This window comes from Trachurus japonicus, chromosome 16 (assembly GCF_045865225.1).
Source record: "Trachurus japonicus isolate A0001 chromosome 16, Traja_1.0".
Taxonomy (NCBI): Eukaryota; Metazoa; Chordata; class Actinopteri; order Carangiformes; family Carangidae; genus Trachurus; species Trachurus japonicus.
In genome coordinates this window covers 17,592,268-17,617,519 of record NC_140922.1, presented here as the reverse complement: position 1 = coordinate 17,617,519, position 25,252 = coordinate 17,592,268, and the positions used below count along the sequence as shown (strand labels likewise).

The 25,252-nt window shown below is 42.4% G+C and overlaps 2 protein-coding genes across 4 annotated transcripts in view; one reads left to right on the top strand and one right to left on the bottom strand.

The window, feature by feature from the left end:
* Positions 1 to 4,183: 4,183 nt before the first annotated feature.
* On the top strand, positions 4,184 to 21,362 carry scn1ba (sodium channel, voltage-gated, type I, beta a). The gene is made up of 6 exons (XM_085802315.1): positions 4,184 to 5,027; positions 13,229 to 13,395; positions 15,575 to 15,812; positions 17,982 to 18,123; positions 18,417 to 18,488; positions 19,666 to 21,362. Exons 1-5 carry the CDS (start codon positions 4,955 to 4,957, stop codon positions 18,481 to 18,483), a joined length of 687 nt encoding a protein of 228 aa, XP_085658441.1. The 5' UTR covers positions 4,184 to 4,954; the 3' UTR covers positions 18,484 to 18,488; positions 19,666 to 21,362.
* A 1,623-nt stretch (positions 21,363 to 22,985) lies between these two features.
* Positions 22,986 to 25,252, bottom strand: part of gramd1a (GRAM domain containing 1A) — a 32,847-nt gene continuing 30,580 nt past the window's right edge. For all 3 annotated transcript variants that reach the window (XM_085802291.1, XM_085802292.1, XM_085802293.1), the window contains one exon: positions 22,986 to 25,158. In XM_085802291.1, coding sequence (XP_085658417.1) covers positions 25,057 to 25,158 — 102 coding nt within the window. In that variant the 3' untranslated portion in view covers positions 22,986 to 25,056. The remainder of the gene's footprint in view (positions 25,159 to 25,252) is intronic.

Sequence of the window (25,252 nt, the reverse complement as noted above, 5' to 3'; positions counted from 1 at the left end):
TGTAATTCAAATGTGCGCCTAACATAATGCTTTCTGTTCCATCGCGACCGAATCCCATCTTTAACTTGTTAAAGTTGGAAATGTCACCAGTCCACAGAATGGAGGTTTTATTGGTAGTTTGAAAAAAAATTAGGTTTTTTTAAATAATGAAAGACAGTCCAAGTGTCTTCCCTTAAAGTGCTCCCCAGGAAAATAATGAATGTGCATTACAACAAATTGGTTTGCAGAGTAAACTATATGCTTGACTGTAATGACAGTAATACTGCAGAATATCAAAGTGTTTATTTGCTCACCTCGGGCTTCATAAGGAGTGACTGTACAGCTGCTTGTTAATGCAGAGGCGGGTTAGCAGCTTCAGTTAATGTTCACAGCGAACAACATGGAAAAAACGGAGGTCTCAGATGACTAACTGCTGCTGGAAACTGCATATTTTAGCACACACAGAGAGGTGTTGCAACAGGGGCGACCCAGGCAAGTGTCAGGGCCCAAAGCTGGTAGGGGCCCCAGAGACGGATGACATCGGCCCATATTACAGTATGACAACCTGATGTTGCCAATCGCTGTGCAAACAGAATGTTTTGCAAATATATACAAAATGAATCTATGGTTTGGGATTATCAGATGATTATTATCATGGGTGGGGGGCCCCCAACGTGTCTCTTGCCTGTGGCTTCCAAAGTGTCTAGAAACGCCTCTGCACACACACACGCACAGAATGAGACAAAAAAATGAGAGGCTGAGAGAAGCCACGGCATAGACAAACCACTTTACAACCACAATGAGCAGAAAAGATGATGAATGTTGAGGCTGCAGTGAATAGGCTACCAGCTCAAAAAACATTTACCAACTTCTTCCACCGTCACAATTGACCAATCTGCAAAAAAGTCATCTGAAACTGGTTTCACCAATGAGATGGATCTGAATACAGTGGAAACTTCAGATTTGAGCTTCCATATATGGCTTAATGCATGTGAATAAAGTCTACTCAGTGTTTTTTTGTTTTTTGGTTATCTCTGTTGATTCTGGTCTGTGTTTTGGTTTTCATTTGCCAGAGAGGGATTTTACAGTAACTTCAAATATCAATGGAAAAACAGAAGTAAAACCCCATCCATACCTGCTTTGAAAGAAATGCGCTCGTATATACGTCTGCTTCTGATTCTTTTTCCTCAGCATCAGTGTTAGAGAATAATTTCACTTCCCTATAGATAGTTTGTGTACCCCTCTGTGTCATAGTGACTTTCTGTTAGATTACTGGGGTCAGTTATCTGCCCTATTTTCTCTTTTAGGAACATGCCAAGGCCATGGTCCCTCTTTGGCGTCCTCAGTCTCTCTCTGGCTGGTTACAGACACAGCTGTAGAGTTAGCTGATAACGCTCTCCGTCACTGGATGACACCTAGCTGCTGTGAATCCTTATCTTCATGTTTATGCATTATAGCCAATTGGATGTTGACACATCTCCCCTTTGTTATCTCGTTCCATTTCTAGTATAAGAATCTGAGTTTTGCTGTTTGACCCTTAGAATTGAGGTGGCCTCACACACTTATGTTGTGATGACGAAACTTCTGTTCTCCTCGATCGAGCCTAAATAAACTCCTTCAGCATAAGACATACAGGACTCTGGTTCTTTTTCTTCTTCATCGGCATCACCACAAATTCCTCCCTAACAATCAGTTCCTTCACTGTTCTCTCTGAGCTGTACAGTGTTGAAATACAGTAAGAGGAAGTATTATTGGTACTTTACCTCCCTCTAAGGGACAGTGAGGGCAGTTGCACAAAAGGCAACCACTGAGGGTGATCCCTTTTTATGTTTCCTTGTTCCACTGTCATTTACAGTGAGCACCAATTAGACATATAAGCATATGGCACTTGTTCCTTTAGCAATGACTAATAGCATATTTTCAGGGCGGAAAGCAAAACCTGGCACTGAAACTGAGAGAACAGACACAGTCTCCATCTCTATACGTGTCACCAGTGAATCCATCACAATATAAGTCTATATTTGTGAATGCAGAGTTTACACTAAATGAGTCTTACACTCGCAAGAATGGTTTTCATTCGTCCTCACTGGATTCGCTGCTGTGACTGAAGTTAATCCATATATTTAAGGGAGAAAAATGAACAGGGATGTTGGTGGAATTACAGAGAGGAAGGTCACCCACGTACACACAAACACACACACACACACACAAATGCGCGCGCAGTGCATTTGTCAGTGCAAGGACGCAATCAGCACAGTAATCCTCAGTGCTGGCATAATGAAATGGCCAAAATGAGAGATCAGGGCACGCACGCACACACACACACACACACACACACACACACACACATACAGGCAGCAGTGCACCTGTGGTCATGTAGGCCTATCTGCCTACATGTGGGCTGATGACTAAGAACAGTTGTGGCTTTAGTTGTGTGGAGCCGCAGGTGTCTGTTCAAATGTCAGACAGGGTGAAGATAAAACATGACTGTGTGGTGATCAGAACAAACATTTACTTTTTTAGGATAGATAGATAGATAGATAGATAGATAGATAGATAGATAGATAGATAGATAGATAGATAGATAGATAGATAGATAGATAGATAGATAGATAGATAGATAGATAGATAGATAGATATGGATCAGTCCATTCACAGTTCATCAGACTCTGGCTTGTAGTCTGTGCTGTGTGTGTTTTCACTTCCTTGAGACCTGACTGTCACTGCCGACACGTGGGGGTTCCAGGACGTTGATGAAAACATCACATAAAATCACCGTTGCCATAACAACGGCTCTATACCTCTCCCTCCTCCTTCTCCTCTTTTCCTTTCTCGATCCATCTACTGCAGTGCATCACACCCTCTCTCCTCCTCCTCCTCCTCCTCCTCCTCCTCCTCCTCCTCCTCCTCCTCCTCCATGCACCTCCCTCCTCCAGCCTTCACCCATCCCAGAGACTGATTAGCGCGGCGTCCTCCCACTTCCACTGACACACCATGTCATTTCTGGACCTCACTGATTTTTTTTTTTTTTAGTGGTTGTGTGTCTCCCCCATTCGCTTAAAAAAAATGAGACTCCTCCGCCAGCAGCTCCAGGAGGAACAGGAAAGACATGTCCCCCCGCGTGTCTCTTCTTGAGGGCGATAAGAAGAAGAAGGACTTTCTTTTCTCTCTTTTTTAATTTCCTGTGTCGTGCTCCTAAAACCTCTCCGCTGAAGAAGATCCACTTGCAGCAGCAGACTGCGTGATGGACCGCGGGATGGAAGGAGGAGGGATTTCAGTCAGGGGACAAAAGCGCATCATTATTTGTCGTTAACGCGGATTTTGACAAGAGAGGTGACAGGTAGGATAAAGGACGTAGACTCTGAAGCGTCTGCTGCGTTTATGGGAATTTAGGAAAAGGACGCACAAGACTTATTTTTGCTTTTTTTTTAAAATAGCAAATAGCCAACACTGACTCCACATTAGACGTGTGTTTGTGTGTATTTTGTGCGGTAAAACGCAGTTACACCCTGCTCCAAATCTTTGGTCACTGCGCTGGAATGCACACAAGAAAAACGCACTTTTTTTTTAGCCTCTAAAGACTCACAGGCGGCGGTGTAAATAACTCCTAACCCTCTGTCACTGCCTTTCATACATGTGCTGGTGACCGGTCTGAGCAGCAGAACCACCTGTGCTGTTACCGTCAAGTCTATGAGCATCGCGCGCAGGAAGCAGCTAAACAACAACAACAACAACAACAACAACAAAAACCCGTATGGCTTAATGATGCGCTCCGACAGCGGATGGTTTCACTGGAGACCGGGTTCTGCTCTGTAAAGATCACAGACCAAAGCTTCGTCTGAGGAGATAGTGATGTAGTTTGTGAATCTGCCATTTGGGACTGAGGAAAGAAAGAAAGAAAGAAAGAAAGAAAGAAAGAAAGAAAGAAAGAAAGAAAGAAAGAAAGAAAGAAGACTGATTTGAGGCAATAAGAGTGATAACTGTAAATTCCTCCCCAAGCCAAAGAGAGAGAGCGGACAATTCACACTTCTTCCATTTGCCATTTCACCCACACTGTGGCTCTATCTGCCTTTTTTGCTCAGGTCATGTATCTGCAGTCCAACCTGAGGGAAAAGGCCAGTCCGAGGCATCCATGCATGCAACATTTTGACATTTTGTAACTGTCACCCTGGCTCTCCATTGCACGAGACACTTATACCACCACGTCTTCCCTTTCTTGCACAAATTCCATTGGACCCCTCAGCATCGTCAGCTTCTCAGATTAAACTAAGATGATATGTCTTCCGGTAGCTTCTTTTTAATGTTACTCACTGACAGTGCCATTTATTGACCAGTCTGCAGAGCGGAGATACTGGATCTTTCACTACACAGTGCACACCGTCTCTTTGTGCAGGCCGAGGGGTGTGCCACAGAGTATAAATAGTTGAACAAAAGGGCATTTGGAGTGAGAAGAGGCCGAAACCTGAAACTCAGTGTGATTCCTCCCTCTGGTAACTCTATACGTTCACACACTCACAGGCTGCACAGACACACTCTAGCTGAACAGAGGGATTTAAATCCTGGGACATAAAGAGACGAGGCAGCACAACTTCCACACTGCTGGTGTCAGGTTTTCAGGTGCTTAAAAGTTGACCAGATCAGCAAGAGGACCCACCTACCTACCCACCCGGTCCTCCACCTCCTGAAAAGAAAAAGGAGGAGAAGAAGAGGAAGGCGAAGAAGACACCCGAGTGGACCACACCCAGAGTCCCCACAGCATCAGGGAAGAGTCTCCTCCTCTCACCTCTCTGACTTTTAATCCCAGTCAGGACGTCTTTGGTGTCTGTGCTCATCACCAAGCTGGAATAGCTGCTGTACATCTGTCTTGTCTGCTGAGTGTGTCTCCCATTCTGCAGGGTTTGCGTGTGTGTGTGGTGTGTGTGGTGTGTTTTGACGCCGCTGAGAGCTGCCACCAGTTCCTCTTTCCCCTGACAGGATGTCTGCAGTGCAAGAGCCGCCGCCGTCGCCGCTGCTGCTGCTGCTGCCTCTGGCCCTTCTGGTGCTCCAAGGTGAGTGGGCAGTGGTTGTATCGCCGCGGCGATGCCGTGATGGCAACACCTTGGCATGCATGTGGGCCACCATCCAATTTCCCATTCACTGTCTGTGGTGTGTGTTATTGCTGAGGTGTTTCCTATTGTCTGACGTTGGCCTGTCAACAGCTGCACACACACAGATACAGCAGCCACTGTGTATTTAAAGGTTTAGAACAATTCACAGATCGTTGTGTGCAGTTACACTGGGATACTGTCCCTGCTGTGTGTGTGTGTTTATTCTGCAGTTGATAGTTGCATCATTGATTATTTTCATTATTAATGAATATTCTTGATTGTCTTGTCTAATTGGCAAAAGAAAAAAACACTGGATGGATGGATGGATGGATGGATGGATGGATGGATGGATGGATATATAGATAGATGGAAATGAGACATCATTAGTCAACATTGGCAAGAAACAATGGAGAAACAGGAACCAAAAATGTTTCTTTTCTGATTGGTTTTCTGTAGATCGTCTCATCGATTGGTCACCTTGCTGTAGATCAGTTAATGTATTTCAACAGAGTGGGTTGCTTGTGTAATTGTTTCTGTCAGGGCACTTTTGTCTTACATCATTCTGCAGCTGGTGGCTTCACTCAGGTCTCTACTGCATTAGCAACACATAGCCAAGAACAGTCACATTAAGAAGAGACAATTTACTTTTAAATTTGCACCAATCATCTGAGTCGCCCTTGACCTTTTCCGCTCCTCCTGCTGGTATCTGCATCATTTGATCATTTTCAATTTTCCACTGTGTCAGGAAGTTGTTTCCTGTCATTTACTCTTCTCTAGCAACAGAAATGAATGTTAAAATGAGCTGAACTACATAATCCACCCCCCTGAATTTACTGTCAGTCTCCACACTCACAAGAAGAGAGGAAGGGATAATACTACCTTAAGATATTTACAATCACAGTCAGCGTGTCTTTATATATGACCTCTTGGTTTAATTCCTTTCTTTGAAAAGTCCTAATTTGTTGTTTTTTCCTACTTTTTTGTAGAAAGCCAGTCCAAGTTAAAGCAAAACAGTTGTAGTTTATCTAGGTTTAGTAGTGTATCAAAAATAAATTAGAAAAACATTCACATGTTTAAAGTTTTTTCGATGGCATGTTGTCCTCAGAGATAATCTTATTTTCAGCAGTGAGGTTTGAAATGGAGCACAAAAATGAGGCAATGCATTAAAAGAGAGATTTACTGAGCACTTATCTCAGCCAGCCAGCTGCTCTTTGTCTCACACTAGCAACTGCACATGCACGTAGAAATCAACAACAGACCTTAAGAGAAAGAAAAAGAATCAAAATCACAGCAATGTTGTTATTCCTCTGAATGAAGGAACGGTTTGCAGGTCGTACAGTGACGACAGACAGAGCTGCAGAGAGTTGAGCCAGGAACCAAAGAATGAGGGAAAAAAACAAGTTGGTTATACAACCTTCATTGACAGGAATAGACAGTTTGGATGAAGGGCCAGGGGGTTAGTTAAGGTCTGAAGTGAGCGAGCACATCTGGAACTGGATGCAGTGAGTATGAGGGTATAAGGCAAGACAGGAAATTGGAGGGAATCTCTCACAAGATGAGGAAAAAGAGCAGGTTGTGTCTGATAAAAATAGCAGCAGAGCAGCTTTTTATTTTGGAATGTGCATTTGCATGTGCAGGTAAACAAAACAAAAAAACAGAGACAGAGGATCTACAAGGAAAAGAAAAATCTATAGTTAAATATTAACTAGGTGATGATCAGAAGCTCCACCCAGGCTCCATCACTCTTATCTAAATTAAGTTTGGCGACAGTTGCAGGACAGGAATACAATTAAACACACATGAACTTTAGTCCATCATGTAATTACCAAAAAAAGAAGAAGAAAAATAAAGCTAGAAATTAAAAAAAAAAAAAATTAAACTCCACAGTCATCCTCAGTTAGAAGTGCAAGTACTGATTGTGTCAATAATGAATAATAACAACAATAATGAAGTGTAGGTTTTCCCGCATCGTCTTCAAAAGTGACAGAGATGTGTATCCTGCTGCATCCACAGACACAAGATCATAAAACCTAATGCATCCGTTGGCAACTTTAACTAATGCATGCAGCAGAGAGACTCTTTGTGTCCGCAGTCGCACCCTGGAGCCATTTAGTCTGCAAATGGGTTGAGCACGAAGTAATGGTCAAAGGGGATCGCTGTCAACAGGATATTTGTACAACCACGGCGTCAATCCATTTGGATTCATGTCCATTCCTTCACTCCGCTCCAGCCACTGCAAACTGGAAATCACATTACAGAGTGGCTTATCATTTTAGGAGGCCGGCGTGGATACGGTAAACTAATTAGATATTCAAGTGATGCACTGCAGCAAGTTTTTAAATGACAGATAAGTCTGATGTATGGTCTGCTTTGGGCATTATCTACATTACATTACAAATTCCCCTAATGTCTAGGGGAATAACACATTAGAATAAAGTGTGTCTTCATTCTAATGTGTTATTTTATTAGTTTTATCAGACAAACTGAAAGCATGTTTTGTTTGTATTCTGCAGCTTCTTCGGCATTTAAAGCTCCAAGTCCAATAATTAAACAATATCTGTACTCTTCAAACTGTTTGAGTGACAGCCAAAGTCACCCCATGTACGGGCTGAGTACCTATGTCTGTCCCCTGATACAGACATCGGTACATAGGAGTCTATAGGTTCCATTACACACAGTGTATAGGATGTCTGCATCTATATTCACTCCTGTGCACAAGCAGCAGACTTTGTAAACAAGCTGCTCTTGATTGATGCGCTCCGTCTGAGTAAAAACATGATTCCCAAACCTACAGCAGTCACTCGCTTGTGCACAAGCCGGAGTTGAATGTTCATTTTGTTAGAGGCTTTTTTTTCTATTAGGGATCAAAATATGGAGCTAGATACTGTGCTGTGACCTAATTGCAGGCTGCTTGCTTGTGTCACACAGACACACACACACATACATGCAAATATACATGCACACGCACACCTGAGCCCCTGCAGCTGTGTGAGGTCTGTAATCCCAGGGTGGCCTGTAGCAGCTGGAGGGGGAGTGTGGGGGGGTGGAGGGGAGTCAGAGGAGCTTTGAAGGACAAACTGACCTTCCACACAACTCAATTTGCGTCCGTACGACTGGGAACTCACTGGCTCGTCAGTGATTGTTGTTAACACCATCAAGATGGCTCACTGTGCTCAGTGTGAAACATGCAAAGCTGTGAGTAAGAATTTAGAAACACTCGTTTTTAGCTCAATATAAAGCTGAAAGTAGATTTCCTTCAAATTTCTAATGTTTCTTCAAACAAATAGTTTTTACCCCACAGTTATGATTAAATATAGCTATCACCTTTAAATACCAGTAGCTATACATATTTCATGTGATAATAGGATTCCATCATAATAGGATTCCTGCCTTAAAACTAAAAAATGCAAAATTTTACAGACAAAAAAATGTAAATCTAATCAGCTCTTCTCCCATTTCACAGAAATGTTTCCTAAGTTTCGAACTCAAAAGCACTTAATGACGTCAGACTATCACCACTTGACGCTGTGCACAACACATCTGTATTAGTTTGAAGAAGCTACAGCAGAAGCAAGATTAGCTCTCCAACAATCACTTAAGAAAGACAGGAGGGGTGGAGGAGGGGGTGAGGGGAGGGGAGGGGCAGAGGGAGCTGACGTCCCAGAGACGGGCCGACCAATGAGAGGAGAGACGTGAAGCTCATGAGTGCTGGCATCGCTACGATGCTTCATCAGCACCACTGACGTACTTCACTCCACTCCACTTGTACTCTTACTTCACTGAGACAGTGTTCCTGGAAAATGTGTGTGTGTGTGTGTCTCAAAGCAACACAGGGGCAGACAAGGACAAACACACTTAGGATCTGTACAGATAATTGTCGTTGTGTGGTTGACGAAGTTTGACGTGTTTATTTCAATGGGTATAAGTCCGTTTTCAAACAATGTGTCACCTGTTCTGACCAAATGCCTGCTGATTGGCTGATAGAGGGATGGTTCTCAGGTAAATATCTCTATCTCCGACCAAAGCTACAAATTCAAGCTGCAAGTCATTGGTTTTAAATCAGATGAGCATGTGTGTGACTCTACAGTGTTTTAACTCACTGTTAATGTGTGCTGCTGTCAGGTTTGGGTTCGGTGCTGCTGCAAATCCCAAAACCTCACTGCACACCACCCATCCCACTCTGCACCAATCAGCAGACAGACGGAGGGAGACACTGGCTGGTGAACGTATGGAGCATGTAGCAGCTCAGGAATTGTTATGGGGAACAAAAACAGGTGGCTGGAAACACAACAAGGCAAATTCCTGTAATAGATTCAATTATTGTGTCCAGAGGAGCCATTTCAGTGAATGACATAAAGATTGAAAACAGTATGGGGCTGCCCCGGCCTGCCCTGCTCTGATAAAAGCAGTGTGCCATCACCCCACCAGCCACGGCCATGTGACGGCTTTGTGGAGTAAACCAACAGAGACACTCACACAGCACTGTGCTTCAATTGTCTACTTGTTCCAGTGGAAAGTCCCTTGCTTGCCTGGTGTCGAGGGAAATGTCATGGATGTTTGGCATTTCCCTAGGTCGTGTATGCCATATAGTATGTGTGTGTCTAGTAACCTTGCTATGGAAACAGATGTTGTCCTCCCTCATCATTTTTTTTGCTGTTGCTTATTCCGTTTTCCTTCCTCCTGTCTCTTATGGCCACTTCAGCAATCCTGTTGTGTCTCCGTAAACTCCCAGCAACACGCTAAGCTAGCCAACTTCACTCGGTAGATGGTCTTTTGTGGCGCTAAAGCTATAAGTCAGTTTTTGTTGGGTTTTTTTTTTTTTTTTTTTTTTTTGCTTTGTAGGCCTCATGAGTATACAGCAACTGATAAAAGGGATTAAGCATCCAACCACCCTGTCAGGGGAAAAAAAACTCCTAATCTGCAATTTCTGGAATATCCGTTGCATAATCCTGAACCTCCATCCACAGATTACGCAATGGATTTGCATTTTTGATGCTTGGTGTGTTTGTGTGTGTCCTGCTGCTGTGTGTGAGAACGGTTGCGGAGGCAGTTTGATGGCTCCGACTCTGTTTAGTCTGCACTCTGGATGTGCAGTTCCTTCAGTGTCTGCTCGCATGTTTGTCTCCCTCTCTCTCTCTCTCTCTCTCTTTCTCTCTCTGTGTCTTTTCACTGTCACAGCTTCAGACAGTCAGCAGCATCTCCCCGCTCACCTTGCACAATCTCGCCTCTCGCTGTGTCACCAACCTCCCCGAGGATTAACGGCCTCACGCTTGTCTGCGTGTGCCGCTCTTCCTGCTGGGTTTCCATCTCTCTGTTCTGCTTCGTTCTCTCCGTCCTGCAACCAAAGTGCTCTCGTCTTCCGCCTCCTCTTCTTTTTTCATACATTTCTCTCCTGCTCTCTGTCAAACGTGTGCTTTGTTGTCACTGTAATGTGTCTCCTCTGTCTGTTCCAGGTGTCACTTCCTTCTCTCTGAGCACTCAACCCCTCTGTGGTTTTTCTGCATGGGATGCCTTGCTCCTGTGTCTGTCTGGTGCCTCTGTCTCTTTCTGCCTCTGTCTTAGAAGCTGAATCTCTCACAGACTTGAGTCAAACATCCCTGCATATCAATGTTTAGCCTGAAATTTGGTGATGAAAAAAAAAGTCTCTTGGTTGACTTTTAAAATGTTTTCCTGTGCGATTTCACAGGAGCAGAGAGTGATGAGTGACTTTCATCGACCTCTGTTAGCAGCCAAGGATTAGCAGCAGCACTGACAGCTGGCGCATCTTACAACAGCATATAATTAACTAACTATTAACTGACAAAGAGTGCTAATTAGAGCAGAGATTAAACTAGAGAAATACGAAATAATGTAATAATTTGACATATTCCCGTTTCCTGTGAATAGGTGAGCCTGTAGCTCAGATAAAGTGTTTGCCTCAGGTCTATTTGTTGTTATCTATTCTAGACACGACGCCCAGGAAACCTGAAAATGCAAAACCCCGGCCTTAACTGAGAGCTGTTCATAGGTTCGGACATCAAAGTTGTCCTGCTTTGACTTATCATAGTGGGTTTGAGGTCTTACTGGGACTTTTGAAGAGAAATTCGGGTTGATATAACCATGATTTTGGCCATTGTTTTGTTCCTTAATCATAACATTGTACTCAGGACAATAACAGCAGAGTAAACTGCTACAGCAAAGATAGGTTGTTAAGTCACATGACCTGCGTCATCATGTGACTGCTCGTTTTCCTGGTCAAAACAATGTTGTAATTACTTTGAACTAAATCAGTGGCCAAAATTACACAAATCGCAGAAATGAGGCTGGAGTTCACCCTCAGGGAGTCAGCCATGGTTAAATCTTTGATGAGCACATGCTGCACTTCAATTCAACTCTGAGGATGAAGATCAGCTCAAACTAAAGTGGTTGATCACTTATCCACGTTCAGACTGATTAAAGAGGAACTATGCAAGAATTTTACCTGAACTATGCTACATTTTTACCTTATTTAAAAAGCTTCGGATTAATTGTGATGGTTGAGTGACTTGTTACAGGGAGAATGGAGGCTCTCTGACTGAAAACCGACCTTGCAAGATCAGCGCCTCCAACCCGGCGGTGTCCCAGCTCTCGTCTGCAGCACCGCGACACAAATGCCCCCCATAACCCATGATCTCCTGGTTATTACAGATAAGACTATATGCGTCTTGATATATACCGCTCCATGGATTGATTTCTCTCTGGCTTTGCTGAAAAAAAAAAAGCACTTGGCCATGAGGAGGGTTAGCAAAACAGTGGAAAAGCAACCAAACTTGCATAGTTCCCCTTTAAAGCCTCTGGATTTCGGCTCAGTCTCAGTCAGGCTGAGGCTCGGGTTCAACCGGGCGGCTCGGGTCTGTGTTTGCTTTCAAATGCATGGGTCCATCTCTTGTAGTAAAACAGCAGTGGAGCCGGTTACCATTGTTACGTTTGGGTTTATATTTCTGGGCCTGTGAAGTCTTGCATTATGTTCTTAACTTTCTCTTCTCCTCTTCCCCCCTCTCTCCTCTCTCTCCCTCTTCTTTCTCAGCAGTGCATCAGCCAGCATTAGGCTTCTCCTCTCCTGCTTACCCCCATCTCCCCATGCTTTTGTAGAAATGGCTACTAGCTTGTGCTAACTTTCTCTTTCTTCCCTCCTCCTCCATTCATCCCCTTTCATGTTTCTCTGCAGTGGGTGGCATTTCTATTTGTGTAAAAGAAAATTTAATGTCTCTCAATACTGCTGCAATATTTGTGTCCCAGGGAGTAAAGAAATAGAGCTTGAGTTGATTTATCTTTGAATGTACGGAAGTCGTGCAGCCAACTGTGAATCTCACTCACACTTATATTGATTTCTAGAGTTGATCTGATCAGCGTTATGCTATGTGTTTCCTGTCCTCTCCCTCATCTCCCTCCCCCTTCATCTTACAATTCAAAACAAAAGCCGCCCCAGAGGTCAAAGTTGAGAATAGCACACGATCATTGGTTGAGAACGATGCTGAGGCCTCAGTGGAAACTGCAAGGTGCAGTGTGAGAAAGAAACATTTGGAGTTACAGGTGTGTAACTCCTTGGCCGATGAGAAGTATGTGTCATGATGATGATGGCATATATAGACTCACGCTTCTATATATGAATTTAGCTCCGATACCAATTGACAGAATGCAAGAAAATAGTAGCGCTCACTGCAACCTCTTTATTTCCCCTCAGCTTCACAGACTAACACAAATGAAATGTAAATTACCACAAAACTGAAAACCAAATTTCTCAAATTCACAACAATCTGTAAACTGGAATGGTGAGTGGAAATAAAAAAAAGCAAGATTAAAGCTATGCCCGATATAATAGAGCAAAAAACAAGAAGAACAAGAAAAAAACAACAACTCGCATGCAATGAGCATTGGGAGCAAGCACGCAAAAATACAAAACTTAAGGTAGCTTTGTAAAGTACCGTTTAGACAATTTGCCTGCAAGTTCTGAGATAGTGAGAAACACCAGAGCTCTGCCCCTGTGCCAACCTCCCCTCATGAGTCACGGGTAAAAAGAGGTTGGTGGCCGCCCACGGCTCTCACCTATGAACCCCGTGACCTGCAAATACACAGAGAATGCAATGAAACAGCGATAAAATGAGGTTTCTCACTGTGTGGTCCTCGCCCTCTTCACTCTGCAGCATCTCTGTGCCATGGAGCCTGCGTGGAGGTGGACTCAGACACAGAGGCCGTGGCCGATGAAGGATTCAAACTGGGCTGCATCTCCTGTAAGATGAGGGGCGAGGTGCGCGCCATTGCCACTGTCGACTGGTACTTCCGGCCTCTGGGCGAGACCAACTTCTCCCATGTAAGTAGAAACAAGATATTATGACAAGGCGAACTTTACAAAAGCAGAATTATTTATTGGATTTAAAATGAGGTCGACAGTGAACCAGAAACTGCATCTGTTTGAAGGACCACTTGAGGCTGGATGCAAAATTGAGTCAATACCCAAAGGCTCCAATGTTAGTAAAATGTTAACATAAAAAAGTGAACATGAGGAGTCCAGATAAAGCAATAACTTGACTCTCTGAATGGGTCAAGCAAAAGATTTGCTCTTAAAATGACAAAAACTAAATGTATTGCCTTCAGCTCTAACTCCATGCTTAGGAGGGATCATCATCTCTCCTTATGCATCAAGAGCAAGTCCATAAAGTCAAACTCTTAGGACTGACTATTGATGAGAAACTTTGACAACACATATTGATGATATAGTTCTCAAAATGGGTAGCCGTTTCAATAATTAAAATATGTCCCTTGTACTTGAATAATCACACTATGAAACTTGTAACTCAGGCACTGGTACTTACTCACTTTGACTATTGCTCATTTGTGTGGTCTTGTGCTTCAAAAAAAGATATACACAAGCTTTAACTCATGCAAAACAAAACTGCACGTCTGGTCTTAGGTTGTCCTTTCAGAACCAATGTCAAAGAAATGCACACCAAGCTCCAGTAACTGACTGTGGATAATAGGCTGTTCTGCAATCTTCTTTCTTTTTCTTCCACAAAGTTTTTTTTTACCTATAAGCACGTATGTTTCTTTTCTAGAATCTGTCTTATTCATGATGTTCATAACCATCACATCAGACAGGTTGCAAAGTGCTTATTTGTTGTGCCTCCTGCGAAATGGTGCTCAATGCAAAAAACAGTCTTTTATAGAGCCATATCTTCCGTTTCCGGTTTGTCCAGGGTTACTTTGAACAAAATCAGTTATAACAAAACATGTTGAACACATGTTTTGTTATTTATTGTTATAATTATTATTATAATTATTGTGGTTACGGGTACCATGCAGTTTTTATATTATTTGGACGTTCAGCTCCATTTCATGTGTGTTTGATCGTTTTATGTGGCTTTTAAAGGACCCCAAGGAGAGTAGCTGCTACCAGGTGTTCCCCTTGTTGTCTTCTGCTTGTTCCCAGAGCACGTTCACATAGTGAAGGTCAGGGGGCTTTAAGCCTCTATGGAGCTGGACCTGTTACTACTTTTACCAAATCTGGATTGTACTGTTTACTGTTTTATTACAGTTTTTCGTGAAGCACCTGAAGTACCCTGTCAAGTTAGTTCTCCATTATTATTGTAACTATTATTAATGAAGACCCAAATATCCTTCACAACAACACTGTGTGGCCACACTTCTGGGAAACAGCTTCTATGCATTCATCATGAGAAAGAGCACAGTCTTGCATTTTTAATGAGAAGGGTTTTTTCCTTCCCTTTGTGTTGACTGGAAGGCAAAGCTTTTGCTGACCTAAGGCGTCTGACCAGGCACAGCAAAGTAGAGAGGCCATTATGGTATATAGCCTACAGTACGTATGGCAGGAGAGATCCCATTAGCCCTCAGCTGGCTATTAGAATCTGTATCCACTAACTCTCCAGGAAGTGCATAAGTGAGGGTGTAACTGCAGCTCGGTCAATAACAGCAGCAGTGGTGATGTGGAGACCAACGGTCTGTCCTCAAGTATGACAGGAAAAATGAGAAACAGACTTGATTCTTATCAGTACATAACAATAAAATCTGTTTTACACCTTCACCAGCATTAAAAAAAACAGCACTTTTCTGCTGTTTAATTTATTTATTCATCTAGACAAATACAAGTCAACAAACTCTCTGTTAATCCAGAGATAGGCTTTGGTATATGCCAGTTTGCAGTATTTTTTTTCCTCTGGACAAGGCTGTACATTTGTTTATTTCAAAATGGGGGGTCTCAAGTGGCCATTGGGAGAAATACAGTTTGTGGCCACTCTTGTCAAAGTGGCATGGATTGAAACCTCAGCCATTCTCCAACAGTTTTCTGGTGCCGATGTGGACCAGGTCAAAGGAGACAAAAACCAAAACAAAATGCAAAGTGATTACAGTAATAGCAGAATGGTTTGTAACAGACAGGAACACCAGTGTGGTCTCAGAGAACTCACACCAGAGTACTTGGTCAACTTGGATGTTGACCATCTCTCTCGCTCTTCCTCTCTGTAATCCTCCCCCAGGTGTACAGGTATGATGAGAACGGTGGCGAAGTAAAGGACGATCGTTTCAACAGCCGTCTGCACTGGAATGGTAGCAAGGACACCACTGACCTGCAGGATGGCTCCATCTTCATCGTCAACGTCACCTTCAACGACACGGGGACCTACAACTGCAACTTCACCCGCACCCTGATATACCCCAAATATGAGTTTCAAACCACTCCTAACAAGTCTATCACCATTACTGTGGTGCCCAAACGTAAGATATTTCAAGGTCTATTTTTGATTGGTTTGGGACATCATGATGTCACACTGAGATGTTTGAAAATAATTTGGGAGACCAGGGCTCATATTCATCAAATTTACAATTACACTTAAACCTGTGCTGAAGAGCCAACTGGTAGTGAAAACTACAAATGGAAAAGGTTTTCTTGTGGAGAGACATGACTGAAAAAGCTGTTTTCACAGTAAATTTAAATATGGTAGAGGAAGATGAGGCCATTTAAGAAGTCTTTAACAGAATCACAAATTAGCCGTTAAAGAACTGGCTGATGATGTTTGATAAAATATGGAGGGTGTTTTCCTGTAAGAGTGGAGGATGTCCCTTTTGTTACAGTATCTCTAAACAGTCATGCGTGGGCCTCATTCACCAATATCTTCTTAAGAACCTTCTTAGATTCTTTCTTAAGTTGTTCTTAAGAAGTTCCTTAAGAAAACCCTGCGTCAGATTCATCAACGCGTTCGTAAGCCTCAGAATTGTTCGCAGCTGTGTTCCTACTTGATGAATGCCATCTCCTCGTAAGTTGAGGGCGTGTGCCAGGTGAGTCTAATTAACATATGATTAGCATAGGTAACGGCCTCATCAATGCCCGTAAAAGGGCATGAGACTGCAGGGCCGTGTGCACACAGCACCCACAGGCACTGAGCAGAGGAGGTGAAGTGAGAAAGAAAGTTGAAATGCGCAAATGAAAATCTGGGAGGTAGCACCAGACTCCAAACGTAAAAAGAATTTAAGTAGTGAAGTGGCGCTGCTGCGGCAGGAATGAAACAAAGAAACAAACAAAAGGCTTATATTTAGTTTATATTTTTATATTTATATTTAGTAGCGTCATCAGTGGATGCAGCTCTTCGGTTGTTATCAGAGACCACACTCTCACGTGTGCCATCATAAATATCATCATATTATCACATATGAAAAAAAAACTGTTGTGTGTAGTGTGAACACTTACAGTAAGTGCACTGTTGCAGCCCGCAATTAGGAAAAAAAAAATATCGGCAGCTGTATGCCCCCCCCAAAAAAAAGATATGATATGAATTAAGTGTCTATAATGTTTTTTAAGAGACTGCAATGATTTGTCAATTATTATTATTAATATATATGATTATTAAAAACATCATAAAAGATAAGAAAATAATTCTTATTCAAATCATATAATGTCATACAACTGCAGAACAAAAGAAAACGCTATAATCGGTTATTTTTGCAGAAGTCTCAGCACCTAAAAGTGCGTAAGTATACTCCTGACTGTTCGTAGATTTTGTTCTTAGTTAAGAACAAATTCTGGATAAGAAAACATTCATGAATGCCACAATCTTCGTAAAAACTTCGTAAGTAGGACTTAAGAACAAATTTGTTCTTAAGAACGGTTCGTGAATGAGGCCCACTGTCCTTTACACCTCTTGTGAGACCTGGACCAAACGAAAAGATAAGCCGTGGTGAAAAGTTCCCAAGGCCTATTTATAGAGCTACAGTGTTGAGATGTGATATAAACATCTGAGAACATAGTCGTACAGAAGTGAATAACAAACATAGTTAGCAGTTTGCATGGTGAGCGCAGTGGAGCGTTTGGCAGATCAAAAGCCTGATATTTCCCTCACCAGTTTGTGGAGACCAAAAACATAGCTAAAAGGAACAGACTGTGATTTTCTTTGTGTTTGTTATTTGTCATTATGGCCCCCAAGTTGTGATAAACATATTGATGCAAGAATGTGCAGTAAATGCTATCTAAAGTAGGGTGGATAAGTTGAATAAGCACAAAGGTGTTCCCCAAGGTTCAATGCTGGGTCCTCTATTAATTCATTGATTTTGGTTAGTAGGCTAGTTGTTGTTGTTTTTTCCACTGATGTTTTTTTCCACTGCATAGCTACAAATAGCAATGACCTTTGACCTGTTGGGCTTTCCCTGCAGAACATTGAAACCTTGTGGATGTCACATACTGTAGATTAACTGTATCTGCAGCAGCATTCAGGGGATGATGAATTATGACACGCTGTGATTTAGGGCAGAAGCTAATGAATTGTGTCACATATTGTTTAAAAAATGTATGGCCCAGGCTGACTTTGTCCTTTTCACGGTACAAATTACATCCAACCCCCTTTCCATAAGCACCCAGATGCAATATATCTTACCTCATGTCCCTCTCTGTAGTCACCAGGGGAATGGCATCCATCTTGTCTGAGGTGATGATGTATGTCTCCATCATCGGGCTGCAATTCTGGTTGGTGGTTGAGATGATTTACTGCTACAGGAAGATCTCGGCAGCGGGAGAAGAAGCTCTGAGAGAGAGCGCGTGAGTAGCACAAGGGACACACACACACACACACAGCCAGCCCTCTCTCCGCTGCCAGCCCTTCATTTTCAGATCCTGCAGGGACGTCCAAATGTCCTGATCTCCAGCCGTGAGCCTTCGCCACTGCTCTCCCTCCCTGTCACTGTTTGGAAAGTGAAAACAATCTGCTTCAAGCCTGCAATTTCAAAACACCCTTCTCCCTTTTCCTAATATCTTTTTCTGATGGTGATTCACTGATCTTGACTGTCTGTGTTTCTCTTCTTTTCTCCTCTCTACCACTGTCTTTCCCTCAGGGCGGAGTATTTAGCTATAGCATCAGAAAGTAAAGATAATTGTGCGGGTGAACAAGTGGCAGAATAACACTGGTAGGTCTAGATCTCTGAATTCATTTCGTCTTCTCTTTTCCTTTGTTCTGTCCTGTTATTATATGTATAACAGGACAGAACTGTATGTGATGTGTTTAAATGAGCAGTGAGGCCTCATCACAGGACACAGGACATTAAAGCAAGCATCTTGGAGCGATTTATAAGTGAAATCATGGATTAAGCATTTCTATTCTCAATAATTACAATACTGCTATTACTGTGATTATGAATTAATTAATGATTTTGGAGGGGAACAAATTACCAACATCTCCATGCTGCCTCAATGCAATTCATGTATTTTCTTCTTTTTTTTTTTGTCTTAACTGAATTTTGACAGCTGTTTGAAATCTGCCTCTACACGCTAACAGCTGCTGTCTTGCACATATGGTGACTGACTGGCTTAGTCAATTTGTGAAGCTACATGTGATAGTTCCACTTGCCAATTAGCTCAGTGAGATAGAAGGTGGTTGTTGGTGTTGAAGATTGTGAATTCAAGCCTCAGCTCATGCAACATTTCCATATGAAAAATCTACCCATACTTCACAAAGGTCCAGTCCCATGCCAGATGTCCTCAACTGGAAACACAAGACAATAGTCCTGACGGCGGTACTAATTTTGCCTAAAATTGCTCGGCCCCGACCATTACTGCGCAGCAGCTATAATTTAATTAGATTTGGAGCCACTGAGTAGCTGCTTGAGTGCATGTCTCATCCTATATTTAGTTTTAGTGCAGTTTCAGTTCAGAACAAACAGGAAGCGTGTCCACACACTGGATTTAGATTTTAAGAAAGCTTTCTTTAGGGTCATTGTAGCTATTTCAATGTTTTACCTCCTCAGAAATTAGTGTTCTTGGGTACGTTGTCCCCTCTATTATTTCCTCAATTTAATTTCTACATTTCTATTTTTCCTTTACCTCCTCTACAATTTAGGCCACCTGACTTCAGTAAAATCTTCTGTTAATTTAAGACAAAGATACTGTACATCGCACCACATTTTGTCGTTTATTTGTAGTTTTTGTTTATTTATTATCCGGATTTCTTTATTTTTAGATTCTTGTGTTGTAGATAAGCCAGTGTAATTGTTTGTGCTTTGATAAAGTTGTCATGTAACCATGTGCTACTTTGGTCATCTTTTCTGCCGCTCACCGTGTCTGACAGCTTCATGTGTTTTACCTCAGATCGAGGAAGAGCTCCAGACTTCCTTGAGGAATCTCACATCCACTTCCAGGCCATCCTCTCCTCTTACCATCACCCACCTCCTGACATCCTCTCTACATGATGGAAATACAAATGGAACGAGGGAGAGGAGAGAGATCTTCACAGAAAGGACACATAAGTGACTTCCTGCAAAAAGGAAGAGAAGGACTGAAGTGTCCTATCCAGCTCTGAGGGACAGGATGGATGCATCAGGTCGTGATTCAACGGGACAGAGTGACTGTATATAGGTGTACACGTACACACAGATAACCTATGAACACATGTAGAGATTATTATAGGCTTACATTTAACAACTGCATGCTTACAAATTTATCAAAATGACTGAAAATGAGCTCAAGATGCCGTGTCACATGTTTTGAAGAAAATCAATTTGTCACATTTGATTGCTCAGAGTGTGTTGACGTCGGGGTTCAACAGATTTGATCCTGATTTTTTATTTATTTATTTTTTTACCAAACTTGTGCAAGTGTTTACTCTGTGGGTTACTGCAGCTGTAGTGCAAACACAACTTTTTAATGCTAGATCTAAACATCTGAACAAAAAATCAAAATACGAACATTTGGAACCGACCTATTTTACCTTTAAATACTCGTAATAACACAACATTTTACTGCTAGTTTACTTCCTGTTGTGATGTAACTCTACTCATATCCACAGAGGAAACAGCGGCGCAACAGTTTTGTTCTGATGTTCAGTGTTTCATTTTGAACAGTTTCACTGCCAAAAACGTAACATGTTTGGTACTTTTCATCAAAATCAGCCTGACAATGTAATAAAACAACAACAAAAGAACAACAACAGATAATGACAGATAATGAATGAATGATACAAAGGGGAAAAAAACTAATTGCAGGTTGATCACCTCTGCAGTGAGCAACACACTGGGACACATCTCTTCCTAAAAAATAAAATCAAACCAATATGAGAGGTCAAAACCTGCACATCCAAACTAAATCACAGAATCATTGATTGCTTTGATGTGAAAATGTGAGATGATCTGTCGCGATGAGTCAAAGGGCTCATTGGCTGCACTGCTGCAGGTTTAAACACTACAACCCAAAAGGACACGTTTTCAGCTCTTAAATGCAAATTTTGATGAATGATGAATGTTTAGCTCGTCACTGGAGGACGTTGAAGGAGATTTAAAGTATTAAAAGTTGTAGAAACACAGTCCTAGTTGGAAATAACAGTGATCAGAGACTATTTTATCCTAAATTCTCAGATTGTGTTGTTTTTACTGCTTATTTCACACGCCACAGCTAGAAAAGAGACAGAAAATATGCTTTTCACCAACCCGTTTAAACTGGCTAAACACAACATGACTTAACTTTAATTTGTACCACAAGAACATAAAAAGAGAAAGAAGAACAAAAATAAATAAATACGTGCAGCTTTATCCATTTACCCGGGGGCGTTCTAACAAAGTGTCTCTTTGGGGGCTGTGGAAACTTTCCCCACTGATGTGTAACTTCACACAGCTGTCTTAGTGTCTTTGTAGAAACTTAAGGGCTTGGCAAATTGCTATTATCAAACTGCCGTGGGCAAATGTACCACAAAACTAGTCCAGCGTGCCTCCTGGGATGAAGCCAGTGGAAACCAAAAAGGGAAAAGCAAAGAGGTGAAGCCTTGTCACAAATCTGTAGCGTTTGTAAAAAGACAGGAGTTGCTTCGTTTGTTGAGCTTTGGTGAACACTAGATGGCAGCCACACACTGCCGCTCTGCACGTTTACTGTTCTCTTCTGAACCAAAACTCACTCTGATACATTTGGAGATAACTGAGAATGATAAATTCACACACTGCATGCTTACTGACGGAATAAGCAAAGACCGCAACATGGCTTTTTCAGTACAAACACTAAATATCCAAAAAAAAGATTCAATCTTTAAAGAAAAAAAGGCCTAAAGATAGAGTGACATCCAAGAAATGTTGTACACTGCCAAATGACCGATCCATGACGTCGCCCATTAACGTCTGCTCCTCCTGCACAGATGAACCGACCAGTGGAACGATAACCACCACGCTGCTTGTGTCCATGTGTTTTCTTTCAGCAGTGACAACTAAAACTGCTGTTTTCACTTCATGTAGGTGTGGGAATGTTGCTTGTCAAAATAAAATTCATAGTGATACACTGGAAAAACAAACAAACAATTAAATTCGTAAGAGAGAAATCTTGTTGTGTTTGGCTTGATTCACAGTTGTTGAGCCTGGTAGTGAATGCAGATGTATGGATGGTCGATATGCAGTGAGGTGTCAGAAAACCCTCAGTGTCTTTACACATTTTGCTTCTCTTCTTATAGAAAAAGGGAAATGAAACAGAATTCTATTAAAAAAAAACAACATACATACAATGGCTAAATGGTGCCAGGCCCTGGCCTGGGGTCCTGATCCCGCTACAACAAAACTAAGAAAGGATAATGTTTAGAAAGCAGTTGCTGGTTGTGTTGGGGCTGTTCATAATGGAGGGGTGAGGTGATGCAACAACACTTTGTGGGAATGTGAGAGCAGCTGGGCGCCTGTTGTTCTGAAGCCATATTTAGCCCTGTGTGTTGGGCAGCACCTTGTTTTAACAGTCAGACAGGAGCCAGGAGCCTATTAACTTGTGTCTGCTGGTCGACAAATCAATAAGACCTGAGCAGTCTGTTATGTTCATGCATTGAAATGTTGTGTGTTGTCAGCCTGCTTCCATTTTCAACTGCTTGAGTTCAGGGAGTTGAACGAGGCAGACAAGTTTACAGACAGCGAGCACAAAAAAGTCCCCGAGTCAGTGTTTATATCTCATGACAGAACGTCTCTTTAGATAAGATCACTGTACACTCACAGAAGATGATGTCTCATCACTGTGCTGTTTAGTCCCTGATTAAATCAAGCAAAGGTGTTGTTCTTTATCTGATTATATAATAATCTCCTGTACACATACACACTCACATTATTGTTATATATTTTTCATCTACTCAACTTACTATTTTTGTCTAATGCATTTATAATATACTATCATTATAATAGAAACACACACATACACACACATAAATATATATGAGACAATAATGGTATGCATGTGTGGATGTGTTTCTATTATAATTATAGTATATTATAAATACAGTAGACAAAAGTAGAGTATGCTGAGTAGACAAAAAAAATAATTATATTATATATATATATATATATATATTATATATAAAATATATATATTTTCCCTACTAAAAAAACTGTTCAGAAAATGATAGTGACTGGTTTGAGGTGGACACACACAGACTCAAAGACGACAGAGGACTTGTTGCATGTTTTAGAACTTTTCATTTCTCTCCATGGCGTGGTGTACAATCACATCTTTACAGTACATTCTCATTCCCGCTCCTCAGCCGTCTCTCTCTCTCCCCCCCCCACCCCCACCCCACCCCACCCCACCCCAGACTCCCTCCCTCACTCCCTCCCTAAATAAATATTACAACCTTTTGTTTTCTGCGGATGGCCGTGCACAGCAGGGCCCTCTGGCTTCTGTAGCCCATATTTTCAGTGAAATAGAGAGAGAGAGTGAGTGGGTGAAGGGGAAGAGGGAGCACACGGAGGCAAGAGAGGAAGAGTGTGGGTGGAGTGATGAGAGGAAGAATAAGAAACAGAGGGAGATCAGGTGAGCGTGACGTTCTCACATCAGAGGCCAAAGACGGGTTGAAAATAAACAAGGATGACCTGAAATAATAAAGATAGAAAAAGAAATTCAATAAAAAGAGAAGACAAGTGAAATCGCACACAAACAAACAAACAAACAAACAAAAAAAACAATACTGCAAAACAGATTCCCTTTTTTCTCCACTCGGGCCTGCAAAGTTCCTGTTGGTCCTTTTATTTTGAAATGTCTGGCCCATAAGTAGCTGACTGTTGTGATATTTTACTTTTCTACCTGATCAAGTCTACGGTAAATCCTGAACTGTTACGGTCTGGCTCTGTGACACAAAGAGTGAGCGACCAAACCTGAAAAACAAAAAACAAACGCGCCGCCCCCCTCTCAAAAAAAAAAAAAAAAAAAATTATACACATATATAAAGAAATGCTAATATGAAAACATAACATCTGAAAATGTAACAGTGAGGACTCCTCATGAACACACACGCATACTTCTGTCAAGTCAACATCATCTTTGCTTGGGTTTTTCACTGCTTCTACGCACATTCACACAAAGTTCATCCTCATCATTATTATTATTATTATTATTATTATTATAATAATTATATACTACTTTGTTGAAACATTCAAAAAGTACTAGAATCACTATTGTCGTTATTGCTGTGGCCAGTCATCTTCTCGTGTAGCTCCTCTTGGTCCGCACCGCAACAGCAAATCAGAGCACAAAATACCCACCACATGACTTCTTAAGAGCAGGACAGGACTTCAGGTGACGAGTCACTGGTAATAATAAATACTGTATCGGTCCGAGAAACAGCTTGATGACCTAACAAACAACCCCACACGCTGAGTTTGAAAAAAGATAAAACCCTGACAGGAACAGCAGGAGTGGGAGTGTGTTTGGGGTTTATCCTCCGATGTACAATTCACATCTAAAAATCAGAGTGAGGATTAAAGTGTCTGGTGTTGAAATGTTCCTCGTCCCCTCTCGCAGAGGACCGACGGCCTCCGGGTCCGGCGCAACTCGGACATGGAAGGAAAGAAAAAGAAAAAAAACCTCTGGCAGACTTGAGAGAGGCGTCCTGCTCCTGTCAGCACTCTCTTTTCTCCTCCTGCATGTTTTTGTTCCTCACATCCACGCGGCAGGTGGTGTTCCCCTTTTTGTTTCAGCAGGCGTTCACTAGAGGCAAGGCTGTCCGAGCTGTTCCCAGGACTCGGACTTCACCGGGTCTGTTCCAACGGTGCAGATCAGAGGAGACGCTGAGGTCTGTGATGATCGTCATTGAAATCGGGAAGGAAAGCCTGAATTCAACTGTATTCTGAAACACCGGTTGAGCATTTTGGAAACGTCTTGTGTGATGGTTGAGGAGCGGACGGCGTGGACGGGCCCACCAGTGGCCCGTTTCCGTACGCTCCGTACAGGTGACTTGCAGCTGTAGGTAGATTATTGCTGTGGTCCTGATGGCTTCCAGTCCGAACGAGTTCACCGAAGTTGTTACCGGTTGAGGCTGAGGAGCGATCGCAGCCATTTCAAGTCAGTCAGGAGTTGTGGGTAATGTAGTCCTACCCCCCCCCTCCCCCCCCTTGCGTGTGCCAAACCCGGTTTTCTTGTTATTTGGAAAAGGAGGGGAGGAAAAAGAGGGTGAACGGAGCGGAGCGTCTGCCAGAGTGTCCTCAGAGGTGGGGAACAGTCAGAGTGGTGTTGGCCAGAAGAGGTAGGGCTCTGGGCTCAGGGCTCAGCCAGGGGCTCCGAGGGGGGGTCAGTGGGCGGGTCCTGCTGCACCTCCGGGACCACGATGCCCCGGTGGAGTTTTTCTAAAGACTGCTTCATCTGGGGGAGAAACATGGTCGGGGGGGGGGGGGTGAGAAAGACTTCAGTTAAGACACAATGCAGCGCTGTGATAGATAGATAGATAGATAGATAG